The sequence below is a fragment of the Bos javanicus genome, chromosome 5, assembly GCF_032452875.1.
Source record: "Bos javanicus breed banteng chromosome 5, ARS-OSU_banteng_1.0, whole genome shotgun sequence".
Lineage (NCBI taxonomy): Eukaryota > Metazoa > Chordata > Mammalia > Artiodactyla > Bovidae > Bos > Bos javanicus.
Genome location: NC_083872.1, coordinates 91,110,118 through 91,124,317, shown reverse-complemented (window position 1 = coordinate 91,124,317; position 14,200 = coordinate 91,110,118). Strand labels below are relative to the sequence as shown.

General features: G+C 39.8%; 1 protein-coding gene across 19 annotated transcripts in view; it reads left to right on the top strand.

Moving 5' to 3' along the window:
• The window catches only part of PLEKHA5 (pleckstrin homology domain containing A5), a 261,962-nt gene extending 247,994 nt beyond the window's left edge, over positions 1–13,968 (top strand). For all 19 annotated transcript variants that reach the window (XM_061417711.1, XM_061417695.1, XM_061417702.1 and 16 more), the window contains 7 exons: positions 125–243; positions 5,153–5,362; positions 6,219–6,359; positions 6,834–6,958; positions 8,591–8,736; positions 10,309–10,414; positions 13,078–13,968. In XM_061417711.1, coding sequence (XP_061273695.1) covers positions 125–243; positions 5,153–5,362; positions 6,219–6,359; positions 6,834–6,958; positions 8,591–8,736; positions 10,309–10,403 — 836 coding nt within the window. In that variant the 3' untranslated portion in view covers positions 10,404–10,414; positions 13,078–13,968. The remainder of the gene's footprint in view (positions 1–124; positions 244–5,152; positions 5,363–6,218; positions 6,360–6,833; positions 6,959–8,590; positions 8,737–10,308; positions 10,415–13,077) is intronic.
• The last annotated feature ends 232 nt before the right edge of the window (positions 13,969–14,200 follow it).

Here is a 14,200-nt window from a genome sequence, read left to right as displayed (position 1 = left end):
TATCTCTTTTCAAACAATAAATTTGCATTCTAATTTTAAAAGTCTCAGAAACTGAATAGATCAGTGAGAGAGATGGTGTCATGTGAAGATGTTTTATAGAACTTACTACTCTTTTTACTTTTAGGTTCCCACTTTCCTGTTGGAGTAGTCCCTCCAAGAACAAAATCACCAACACCCGAATCTTCGACAATAGCCTCGTATGTAACGTTAAGGAAAACTAAGAAGATGATGGATTCAAGAACGGTATTTAACTGTCCATTAATTTCTAGAAGGATTCTGAAACCTATTTATTGCCACATTTATGTACGTTTTAATTTTAGGGGGTTGTTTTGGAAATTTTTTTTGGCGCACCACGCAGCTTGCAGGATCTTAGTTCTCCAACCAGGAATCAAACCCATGCCCCCGGCAGTGGAAGTTCGGAGTGCTAACCACTAGACCACCAGGGAATTCCCATCAAAACTTTTTTTTTACATATTCTAAGAAAAAATTAGCAATCTTAATTTCTAAAATTACATTCAGGGAATTAGCACCTCAGGAAGCCCTGGTGGCGCGCAGCGGTACCATGTGCCACCAGGCATGGCGCCTGCCCTACAGGCGATGTGGGTTCAATGCGCCTGCCCATACAGGAGATGTGGGTTCAGTCCCTGGGTTGGAAGATCCCCTGGAGGAAGAAATGGCAACCCACTCCAGTATTCTTGCCTGGAGAATCCCATGAACAGAGGAGCCTGGCAGGCTACAGGCCATGAGGTCACAGAGTCAGATACGACTGAAGTGATTTAGCAGCCACACAGTTGGCACCTCAGAGGACAGGCCTAATTTAGGTTTTCTTTGCTCAGACTCCACATGAAGCCTTTAGTGACCAGTTTGTGGAATCTGTTCTCAGATAGCTGCTCCTTGACACCTCTAAGAATTTCCTTAAGAGAGTGATAAACACATTCTGTGGTCAGACAAGCTGATGGATTTACAAGCCAGCCTGAGTTTTCAGGGCCTTTCTGCTGTGGGAGACTTAGACTTTGCACCCACTCCAGCACTCTTGCCTGGAAAATCCCACAGACGGAGGAGCCTGGTGGGCTGCCAGTCCATGGGGTCGCTAAGAGTTGGACACGACTGAGTGACTTCACTTTCACTTTTCACTTTCACACACTGGAGAAGGAAATGGCAACCCACTCCAGTGTTCTTGCCTGGAGAATCCCAGGGACGGGGGAGCCTGGTGGGCTGCCGTCTATGGGGTCGCACAGAGTCGGACACGACTGAAGTGACTTAGCAGCAGCAGCAGTCCTCTGGTTACAATGAGAAATGTGAATTAAGAATGAGAAGGAAATCCTCTATTTTTCACACTTTCATCTAAGATCCATTTAATTCAAACTGACTTTTCACCAGTCTAACCTTGGTCTTCTTGGGAAGATTCCCAGAGGATTTAACTCACTTCCCCAAGTACTCTTTCGAAATTTGGACTGCAAAAGGACTTTTACTTTTCACCTTTTTTTTAAACTTTTCGTCTTTATAAATTCTATTTATTTGGTATGAGATAAAATGATAAGAAAAGACTGAAAAGTACAACAAATGATGATTATTCTTGAAAGATACTAAAGTACAAGTACAAAGTATATCCCCAAAATTCTGACAATACTTAACCTCTGCCCTGGGTTCTTTCCAAAACTCTAGCAACTCCACACCAACATCCTAGTCAGTCCTCAGCAGTTGAGTCCAGAGGGCACAAAACACCTATGCAGTCTCTTCTGTAGATCTTCAGTTCAGTTCAGTTCAGTTGCTCAGTCGTGTCTGACTCTTTGCGACCCCGTGAACCCCAGCACACCAGGCCTTCCTGTCTGTCACCAATTCCCAGAGTTTACCCAAACTCTTGTCCATTGAGTCAGTGATGCCATCTAACCATCTAATCCTCTGTCATCCCCTTCTCCTCATGTATTCAATCTTTCCCAGCATCAGGGTCTTTTCCAATGAGTCAGCTGTTCGCATCAGGTGGCCAAAGTATTGGACTTCCAGCTTCAACATCAGTCCTTCCAGTGAACACCCAGGACTTATCTCCTTTAGGATGGACTGGTTGGATCTCCTCGCAGTCCAAGGGACTCTCAAGAGTCTTCTCCAACACCACAGTACATAAGCATCAATTCTTCGACACTCAGCTCTCTTCACAGTCCAACTCTCACATCCATACGTGACCACTGGATAAACCGTAGCCTTGACTAGACGAATCTTTGTTGACAAAGTAATGTCTCTGCTTTTCAATATGCTATCTAGGTTGGTCATAACTTTTCTTCCAAGGAGTACATGTCTTTTCATTTCATGGCTGCGATCACCATCTGCAGTGATTTGGGGCCTAAAAAAATAAAGTCAGGCACTGTTTCCACTGTTTCCTCGTCTATTTCCCATGAAGTGATGGGACCAGATGCCATGATCTTAGTTTTCTGAATGTTGAGCTTTAAGCCAACTTTTTCACTCTCTTCTTTCACTTTCATCAAAAAGCTCTTTAGTTCTTCTTCACTTTCTTCCATAAGGGTGGTGTCATCTTCATGTCGGAGATTATTTCTCCCGGCAGTCTTGATTCCAGCTTGTGCTTCCTCCAGCCCAGTGTTTCTCATGATGTACTCTGCATATAAGTTAAATAAGCAGGGTGACAATATATAGCCTTGCCGTACTTCTTTTCCTATTTGGAATGAGTCTGTTGTTCCATGTCCAGTTCTAACTGTTGCGTCCTGACCTGCATACAGATTTCTCAAGAGGCAGATCAGGTGGTCTGGTATTCCCATCTCTTTCAGAATTTTCCACAGTTTATTGTGATCCACACAGTCAAAGGCTTTGGCATAGTCAATAAAGCAGAAATAGATGTTTTTCTGGAACTCTCTTGCTTTTTCGATGATACAGCAAATGTTGGCAATTTGATCTCTTCCTCTGCCTTTTCTAAAACCAGCTTGAACATTGCAAGTTCACAGTTCATGTATTGCTGAAGCCTGGCTTGGAAAATTTTGAGCATTACTTTACGAGCGTAAGAGATGAGTGCAATTGTGCAGTAGTTTGATCATTCTTTGGCATTGCCTTTCTTCGGGATTAGAATGAAAACTGACCTTTCTGAGTCCTATGGCCACTGCTGAGTTTTCCAAATTTGCTGACATATTAAGTGCAGCACTTTCACAGCATCATCTTTCAAGATTTGAAACAGCTCAACTGGAATTCCATCACCTCCACTAGCTTTGTTCATAATGATGCTTCCTAAGGCCCACTTGATTTCACATTCTAGGATGTCTGGCTCTAGATGAGTGATCACACCATCATGATTAACTGGGTCGTGAAATCTTTTTTGTACAGTTCTGTGTATTCTTGCTACGTCTTCTTAATATCTTCTGCTTCTGTCAGGTCCATACCCTTTCCGTCATTTATAGAGCCCATCTTTGCATGAAATATTCCCTTGGTGTCTCTAATTTTCTTGAAGAGTTCTCTAGTCTTTCCCATTCTGTTTCTTTGCATTGATCAATGAGGAAGGCTTTCTTATCTCTCCTTGCTGTTCTTTGGAACTCTGCAATCAAATGGGTATATCTTTCCTTTTCTCCTTTTGTTTTTCGCTTCTTTTCTTTCCACAGCTATTTGTAAGTTCTCCCCAGACAGGCATTTTGCTTTTTTGCATTTCTTTTTCTTGGGGATGATCTTGATCCCTGTCTCCTGTACAATGTCACGAACCTGATTCCATAGTTCATCAGGCACTCTGTCGATCAGATCTAGTCCCTTAAATCTATTTCTCACTTCAACTGTATAATCGTAAGGGATTTGGTTTAGGTCATACCTGAATGGTCTAGTGGTTTTTCCTACTTTCTTCAATTTCAATCTGAATTTGGCAATAAGGAGCTCATGATCTTTGCCACAGTTAGCTCCCCGTCTTGTTTTTGCTGACTGTATAGAGCTTCTCCATCTTTGGCTGCAAAGAATATAATCAGTCTTATTTCGGTGTTGACCATCTGGTAATGTCCATACATGTTTAATCTCTAAAGTTTCTGTTATATCAAATAAGCTAAAATTTCCTTTTGACAGTTATTGGTGTACTTAGTAAGAAAGTGAGAAGTAAAAACTGGTTGTTTAATGTGACTGATGTTTTTAAACCGTTCAGTAAACCATAAAAGTGAACCATGTATATGCATATATATATATTTATATAAAATATAGCCATCTGATTTATAGAAAATAAATTCTTCCTTAGTTTTATTATTGCTCATAAACTAAGAATGTCTTCTCTACCAGTCTTTTCACAGTGAAAAAAAAAAAGTGTGACTTGAAACATTACATTTTTTACTGTAATAACAAAAATTACTGAGGGACTTCCCTGGTGGTCCAGTGGTTAAGACTTCACTCTCCCAGTGTAGGGGGCCCAGGTTTGTTCCTGGTCAGAGAACTAGAACCCACATCCCATAATGAAAATCTTGTGCAACATAGGGGAAAAAAAATTACTGATATTTAGAAGCTATGCCTCTTTTTTCTCCTAATTTGAGTTTTATACAATTTCCCATTTTAGCACTGTGAGGTAGGGTCACTTCAGAGCTGCCATACCATTTGGTATTTTGTTTTAAACAAGCAAATATCTTCCTTAAGTTCCTCTTTTCTCCCCTTCCTCCTACCTCCCACCTCTCTCGCTCTCCATCACTGATCATGCATCAGTGTACTCGTAATCTACCTTTCTGGTGTTATGTAAATGACATCTAAACCTGCCACTTTTGGTTTTGCCAACAAAATTAATGCATTTTAAAACACTTTTTTTTTTAATTAAAAATATTAGGTTTATTTTTGTGCTGCATCTTCATTGCTTCTTTTTTCAAGGGCTTTTCTATAGTTGTGGCGATCGGGAGCTTCTCCTCAGTGTGGTGTGTGGGCTCTTTGTTGTGGTGCCTCTCGTGTTGTGGAGCACAGGTTGTACGGCCTGCACGCTTCAGTAGTTGCAGCTCGAGGACTTTAGAGCAAGGACTTTTGTGGCACAGTTGTTCTGTGGCATGTGGGATCTTGCCAGACCAGGGACTGAACCATGTCCCCTGCATTAGTATGCAGGTTCATATCCACTGTGCCACCACGGAAGTCCATTTTAAACTTTTTTTTTATTTTAACATACTTTTACCCTGTATTCAGGATTCATCTGTTTATTTTTAATTTAAAGGAACGACCAAGAAGTGCAGTGGAGCAGCTCTGTTTAGCTGAAAGCACTCGACCTAGGATGACTGTGGAAGAGCAAATGGAAAGAATCAGGAGGCATCAACAAGCATGCTTAAGGGAAAAGAAAAAAGGATTAAACCTTATTGGTGCTTTAGACCAGTCACCCTTACCAAGTCCTTCAAATTTAAGGGATAATCCATTCAGGATTACCCAGGTATTTATATCAGTTGTTTTTACTCATTCTTGTGGGTAAATCTAATATCAGTTGAATCTTAGAATCATAGAGTTACATGGTAGATGGGTTTTTAAATATTGGCAACATAGATAGTTATATTATTTAACTCTTATTATATGCCAAGACGGCTTGGTAAAATGGAAATAGCCCTGGATTCAAAAATACCTGGGCTAAATTACTTGTTGACTGCCCTCCTATTGCTTGTAAACTTAATCTCCTCTACTATAAATCAGTAAAGACATAACCTGTTCTGTATATGTCACAGAAATACTAAGAAGATAAAATTTGCTTTCAACAAATGTAAAATTTCCATGTAAGATAGTCCCCAATTCCCCTCCCAATAAAATGTGCAATACTCTGTATCCTAATTTAGCATGACCTAAATTGTAGCCAGGGAGAGCTTTGGAATAAAAGTTGTAGTATGCAGCACATTTTAACTTCAGTCTTATGAAGAGACACCATTCCATCTCTTATTATTTGTTTGTTGGTTATCCTGATTCATAAATCAGAGCAGACTAGTGAACCTTTCCAGAGGCTTCAGTTGGTCGATCCCTGTTTATTGATGTGGAATAACTGAAAGTGCCTCCCCATCATCATGGAAATCTCTTAGCGTAGTTGGAGAGCAGGCATTTCTAGGAGAGGTTAACAGTTGAGTAACTGTACATTCTACACATTACCAAATAGACGATTAACATATATAAGATGCTACTGTTGTTTCTCATAAGGAAACTTTGCAAATGAAGGGCCAACTTAAAAAAAAAATTAGCAGGTACTATCTGGAAACTACACATACCTGTATAGTATGAATCTAAAATACTGTCTATCTGTTGAACAGGCTCGAAGAAAGGATGATAACTCTAAGGAACTGGACACTGTCATCAGAGAAAATGACATGAAGCCAAACCATGACACTCCTGCCACAGACACTGTTCAACTAAAAGAAGCTGAACCTCAAAATACGGATTTCAGCGGAGAGGTAGCGAGATTATTTTAGGACACATATTCCAAAGGGATAGATTTTTTAAGATGAGATCAGGTGGGAAGGTTGAAGATAGTTTTGTGTGGCTTTCTGTCACAGAGGATGCTGATCTCAGTGAAATGATAGGTTTCGTGTTAATTCGATCAATACATTCAGCCACGTCAAAAACTGGGTTAACTGAAAACTTAAAACATGATCAGTTGAGGCTGGAATAAATTACCATTACCCCAATTAAAGAATCTTTAATCCCAAAGCAGCCAGCTAATGGCAGTGCACTTTTTGTCCTTCTGATGTAGGAAAGGATGTCACTATTTTTAATATACTTGATTCTAAAATATATTTCAGTAAATATTTGATATGGTATGGTATTTAATAAACTTTTATTTGGGAATCATTCTAGATAATTCACTCATATAGCAAATATGGTAAAAAATAATCATTTGAAAAAGCAAATTTTTCCTTCTTCCGTAGTTTAAAAAAACTGAAAATGTTTTTTCTGAAACACTTTTCACACCTGAGCCAAATGGAGTGAATTCTGAGGAAGTGATGGATAAAGAAGGAGACAAAAAAGAGGTGCCTGAACATGTGCCATACAGGTAATAATTAGAGAAAACAAACAAGCAAACAAAGGGATCATTCATTAAATTAAATTCACCTGCTTAAAAATGGTAACTTTCATGGTTAGAGGTCTTAGATGCCACTCCCGTAATATCTTACAAGCTGTAGGATCTTAAGCAAGTTACATAACCTTAAATTCGAGTATCTCACCTGTAAAAATGAGGGTAATAGTAGTAACCATCTCACAAGTGTGTTTTAAGGATTAAATAAGAAAATAAATGTGCAGCACTTAACTCTGTGCTAAACACCTAGGAAGTGATTTTAGCTTTTTATTTTATAATTGAGTATAGCCAATTAACAGTATTGTGATAATTTCAGGTGGACAGCAATGGGACTCAGCCAGACATATACGTGTATCCATTCTCCCCCAGACTCTCCTCCCATCCAGGCTGCCACATAACATTGAGCAGAGTTCCCTGTGCTATTCAGTAGTACTTTGTTGGCAATCCATTTTAAATATAGCAGTGTGTACATATTGATCTCAAACTTCCTAACTATCTCTAGGCACACAAGCTGTAGCAAAGTAAGCACCTTACCATTGTCTGTATAATGACAGACGTTGATCAGCTGTCTAAGCTGTCTGATAAGCATTCCAAAAATCATAGTGATTTTCTGTTTATTTTTTAATTGTATTTGTTAACTAGCCTTTTAAAATGCATCTCCTCAATCTCACCCTCCATAAAAACATTCTCAGTGCTAGAAAAGAGAAATACTGTGATTTCATGTAATAGGAGTACCTTATCTCTGAAATGAATAGCAAAAGTGAATCTGGGGTCTTTTCGTTTGTGTTTTATTTACTTATTTATTTTTGGCTGCACTAGATCTTCATTGCTGCTCTGGGGCGGGCTCTAGCTGCTTTGAGCAGGGCTCCTCTCTGTTGCGGTGCTCGGGCTTTTCACTGCAGTGACTTCTCTCGTTAGGGAGCACAGGTTCTGGGCTTGTGGGCTCAGCAGTTGTGGTACACAGCTTAGTTGCCCCGAGGCATGTGGGATCTCCCTGGATCAGGAATTGAACCCATGTCTCCTGCATTAGCAGGCAGGTTCTTCACCACTGAGCCAGCAGGGAAGCCTTGGGGTGGTGTGTTTTAGATTAGACATTAAGGGACTTGTCAGGCAAATATAATCAGACTTTGTTTGGATCCTGATTTAAACAGGTAACTCTTAAGATGATGTTATAAAGCAGTGAGATCATTTGAACACTGATTGGGTATCTGATGGTATTTACAGATTGAGTGACAGGTCCTTAATCTGGTTAAAAATAATTTGGGGAGGAGCAGGCTGAGGGCTTAGAATGAAACAAAATCGACAAAATGTGGATTTAAAAAAAACTTTGAGCAAAATGTTAGCAGTTATGAAATATAGATGGCTGCATCGTTTCTGTAAAGATTTTTCATAACAGTTGGAAGAAAAAAATTGTATTCTAATGTAACAAATTTGGGGGGCTTCCCTGGCAATTCAGTGGTTAAGACTCTACACTTTCAAAACAGGGGGCATGGGTTCAGTCCCTGGTTGGGAAACTGGGATTCCACACACTCTGCAGCCAAAATAATAATAATAATAAAAATAGATTTAAAAATAACAAATTTTAAAATATATTTCTATTTTCATTAGCCCTCAAGAGGAGTCACAGATCCCAAATCATAAACCAGAAGGCCCCCCTGCAGAAGATACAAAGGATGATATTCATGAGCAGGAAGAAAACGTTCTTTCTTATGAACTAACTCCTGAGGCTTCTAGAGGAAATCAGACAATGGCAGGTAGATATTACACGTTTCCTAGTTTTCTCACCGGTGCTTCCTCTGAACCTCTGAATTTATTTGCTGTGTGGAGACTCTAGCAAGGGAGCCACTCGGGAACATCAGCTGCAGACTGAGAGGTATTTGCCTTCCCACACCTGCATGGTCAGGAAGACTGCTGCTACTCAGGATCCAGGGCCAGTCCTGTCTCAGCAATTAGAGCTGCCCTCTCTCTCCAGCTTGGATGTCACTTGCTTCGTTTGTTTTTTGATCTTAACCTTAACACATACCTTAAACTTTTTTCTAAGAAGATCTTTTACAACTTGGAAATTCTACCTATTTCTCTGACATTGCATTCCCAGAGTATTCATAAACCTCTCCCCCTCTGGGAACTGTGGAAGATTGAAAATCTAAACTATTAATAGTAGAATGGATTTACTTAGCTCCTACCATAATCCACATCTGGGTTTTTCTGATAGTAAAGGATCATGAACTGTATAGCATGTAAAAAAATACATTTTTGTCTGTGCTGTTCTTTTATACTTTCTGGATTCTTCAAAATATTTTTTATGATTTTTGGCAAGGGTAGGGCATAGGACAATCATACCACTAGTATAAATCATCAGCTTTCCTTCTCATAGTCCATAAGCAAAATCTATTTCCTTTCTCCACCTCCCACCCCCCATCCCTAGTCTTTTTGCAGAAGGGTAAGCACAATGAAATTCAATTACCTAGGACTGTTCTTAAGAGCATTTTCTGTATCTTATATACCTGTAACATGGAAATGTATATTATCAGCCATGCTCCTTTGTAACCAGTGTGAAGCACTGTATTTTCCTTGTCTCTTATCACTTTCAAGGCAATGTGCATGGGCATTCTCATTTTTTACAAAAAATTATCATTGGTCACATCAGGTTATTCATACAGCAGGTCTGGGTTAAAGGGTGTGTATGTGTGTGTGTGCGCGTGCGCACACGCGCTCAGGCCTGTCCCACTCTTTGCAACCCCTAGCAGACTAGGCTCCTCTGTCCATGGGATTTTCCAGGCAAGAATACTGCAGTGGGTTACCATTTCCTACTCCAGGAGTCTTCCTGACCCAGGGATTGAATCTTGGGTCTCTTGCACTGGTAGGCGGATTTTTAACCACTGTGCCACCAGAGAAGCCCAAAGGGCTATGTGGATATATTTAAACCGCAGCACTTAAACCATCTGTAATATTTAGCTGCGTGGAACTAGAAAAACCTTTTAAAGTGAGAAAGTGTTAAGTCACTAAAGACACCTGAAAATTAACCTTGAAACAAAAAAATTAAAAAGAGAATTCTTAATTTTTTCCAGTTTCACTGCAATATAATTGGCATATAACATTATATAAGTTTAAGGTGTACAAGGAAGAATTATTTTTAAACAGTCTTCAAGAGACATTTCATCCTGAATAACTAGCTGTCAGAATAGCCAAAACGCAGAAGCCAAATGCAGCTAATAATTCCTTCCCGGAACATGTTCTTATCGTGCTGGGACCACAGCATCAGAATTTTCTGCTCCAGAGGTGTCTCCGCGGCTTTGACCTTGTCCCATTTTCTCGGTGTGTTCTAGCGCAAAGCCTGCCTCTGTCTCCCGACTCCTCCGCGTCACCCGTCCCGTCCGCGCAGCCGCAGCTCACGGAAGGCTCACACTTCATGTGTGTGTAGTCTCACAACAAGTACGTCATTTCCTTTCGATTCTGTGGTTTACCGTTAAAGGTTTCAACTTGACTTTTATTCCTCTGTTGTTTGAGTGACCAAAACCTGCAATGAATTCTGTCCTGTGTATTAGTGATAGTTGGCAGAGCAAGTAGACCAAGAACTTAAACCATGGGCAATAAAGCTTTCCAACATCTGCCCTTCAGTGATGCGCTCCGTGACCACATTTTCTCCTGTCTCTTCTTTCATTGTCTGTAAAAACACCCCAACTCGGAGGGAAGGGCCTGTGCCAGGACAGGCCCCCTGGTGTTTTGCAGCTGTGTTCCCAGCTCATGGTTCTTTCCATAGTCGGGTCTGGGAATTCTGTTCAAGTCATTACATTTTGATCCAGAAATGTTTTTTACAGTCGGTGACGTATCTTACATATTGAGAGTTTGTTAATTATTTTTAAGGATAAAGAGGTTGTCATGGTACAGCCAACTAGATATGGAATCTAAAATCTTTTAAGATCCATCAGAAATTATTTCTGAATACTTTTAAGTCAGTAAAGTAGTTATCTAAAAGCCACTAGTGGGGACAGGGAGAAGGGCCCTTTCTCAACCAGTATTTCTTTGACCACAATTTAGAAATGAGAATAATTTTCTAAGGTCCTTTTTTTTTCTTTCTTTCTTAATTTTATGCCTTTATTTTTGGCTGTGCTCGAACTTTGTTGCTGTTCGGGGTTTTCTCTAGTTGCAGCAAGTGGAGTCTACTCTGTAGTTGCGGTGCATCGACTTCTCGTTGCGGTGGCTTCTCTTGTCCCAGAGCATAGGCTCTAGGGCACACAGGCTCCAGTAGTTGGAGCGCCCAGGCTCTAAGAGTTCAGGCTCAATAGTTGTGGTGCTCAGGCTTAGCTGTTCTCACAGCATGTGGGATCTTCCTGGATGAGGGATCTAACCCATGTCTCGTGCATTGCAGGTGGAGTCTTTACCCATAAGCCACCAGGGAAGCTCCCTGAAGTCTTACTTTTAAACTTTATCAACAATTGGTACATTTTACATCAATTTTGTACTTACATACTTTATTTTTCAGAAAAGCTGTGAGGTATAGAGTCAGCATTTTATACCTTTTTCTGCACTTTTTTTTTCTCTCTGTATCTGCCAGATCTTCTAATGTTTAGTGCCTTAGGATTACCACCTATTTCTGTTAAACAGTTAAAGCTATGAAAACACCTACAGATTTTTTGAACATAATTATAAACATGTTCTTTGATTTTTGGATTCTCAAAATAAATGACTACAGACACTAACTTGACTCAGTTTTTTATCCAGTAGTGCTCACATTTTCTAGGATCTACTTCCATTCACACCTTTTTTGGTAGAAGCTGTAACCTATGTCCCTTTTTTTCAGCCAGAGGATTTATTTTTAACTGAAGGCAATGGCACCCCACTCCAGGACTCTTGCCTGGAAAATCCCATGGACGGAGGAGCCTGGTGGGCTGCAGTCCATGCGGTCGCTAAGAGTCGGACACGACTGAGCGACTTCCCTTTCACTTTTCACTTTCATGCATTGGAGAAGGAAATGGCAACCCGCTCCAGTGTTCTTGCCTGGAGAATCCAAGGGACGGGGGAGCCTGGTGGGCTGCCATCTCTGGGGTCGCACAGAGTCGGACACGACTGAATCGACTTAGCAGCAGCAGCAGCAGTCTTGTATCTATAACTTTTATTTGAGATCATGTCTGTCCGGAGCCCAGAAGAGGCTTGCTTTGTTGTCATTTGGATCTCTGCAGGATTGTCGTCCTTTCTGGGGTTATAAACCCCATATTTGTTACAGTCTTACCTGTGTCTTTGCTCTGTCACTCATACATTTAAACTTTAAATACATTCAGAAGTGGCAGTTGCCACTAGTGACAGAATAACACCAAACACAGGGATAATAAACATTATGTGCCCTTGATGCCTCCTGTGCAAAAAATTGATCAATGGCCTCTGTCTGTCTTGGTGGGAACATGTACTCTAAGAGCCACTCTCATTATCTTTTGGTTCAGTAAACAAGTTACAACTCACTGTACTCAGACCATTATGACAGTTAGGCATGTTCACAGTTAAAACTCGAATACATGGCCGGGTTCCTTAAGTTGTTATTATTGGATTTTGTTTTGTTTTGCTTTTGTCCCAAGAACCATTGGCATTACCTGCTGGCATGAGATCCAGGGTTTGCTGGATATTTTCTAACCTTGTGGCGTGCAGCCATCACAGTCAACCAGTGGCATTCACGCTTGCATTATTTTACAGTCCATCTTCTCGTTGTGCGTGTGTCATTTTTCTGAACTTTTGGGCAAGACTTAGGGAGGTTTCACACAAGACAGACACACCACTATGTAGGCAGCTTAATATAATACTACATATTTTAGTAAAGTCATGCAGATCTCTGCTCATTTTGTCAATCTTTTGGATTCAGCCAGAAGTTTGGGTCCTTTTTTCCATCTGAATTGCAATTTAACTGCATTATGTTTCTTTGCTTTGTCAATTAAGCTTATGGAAATGAAGAGAAGATGTCCTTCAATGGTTATTATGTTTTAGAATTTTCATGGCCATGCTTGTCAGTTCTTTTGTTAGAGAATGTCACCCTCAGTTACTTTAGGAAAGGGTCATTCATTAACTTTGCAGATGTCAAACTAATTTTCCTTCTCTGTATTTTTCAGCTATACTGACTTCTGTTGAAACCATTCAGAGCTGAGGACATGGACCTTTGGCAATGTGAGAAGATATTGTACAGTATATTTTAAATCTATGAAATTCATAGTTCTGATGCTTTTGGCCACAGAGCATCGTTTTATCACTTCTGGAAAATGTTTATTCCAAAACAGCTTTAATGGCCCATATGTACACTCAAGATTCTGTAATGTAATCTCAAGGTTATTACTCTGACACCAGCTTGCTGCTATGATTTCAAAGCACATAAGTAAAGGTGCTTTTTAGTGTGCAGTCTACAGCCAGAGCTTACATAGTTGCTGATCTCCAGGTTTTGATGTTTCTAAAGTCTGGGTGGATTTATATTTCTTTTCACTTTTCAGTACAGAAAATTTAGTTATTATTTCCAGTGAAGCTTGTTTTCCTTTTTTTTTCTTCCTTCTTCCTCCCATTTCAGCTACTGCAATGCTTTGTTTCACACTTAATTTGTAAAAATTTTATATATATATTTAAAATGTGCCATTTTATTATTGCTAAGTGAAGTATGTCTCGTTTCCTGCTATAATTATTTCTCAGTCAGATTGCATTGTCAGCAGTTACTGCCACACTCTTGTCAGCTTAAACACAAATGTTACCGCTTACTTTTTCTTAAAAAGCAATTTAAAATGTAGGTATTTTGAAGTACTGGGCTTCTACTTCATTGGACTAGATGTGTACAGCAATAAGCAGGTTTTCAAATCCAGTACTTAGTTTGTGTACAAATGTAATTATGTTCATTGTGTATATATTATACAATGAGCACACGTAATGTAAGTATTAAAGGCTACTTACTATTGTTTAAATGCAAATGTTCATATCTCATTTCTTTTTTATCATGTTAAATAAATGTTGATGTTCTTAAATGACTTGTGTTAGAATTTTTGCTCTTCCCATGTGAAATGGAAAGTCTGAGACTTTAAGAGACTTCTCAATGAAAAAGTAGTCTGTTAATCTCATTGCAGACAGCACCAAAACAGAACTGTGTCTGTCGTCCAACTCAGCTCTCCCATGTGGAAGCTGAGAAACTTGAAGCTCAGAGAGAGAAACTGACTTGGCCACAATCGCTTTACACTTAATGACAAAATCTGCACCAGA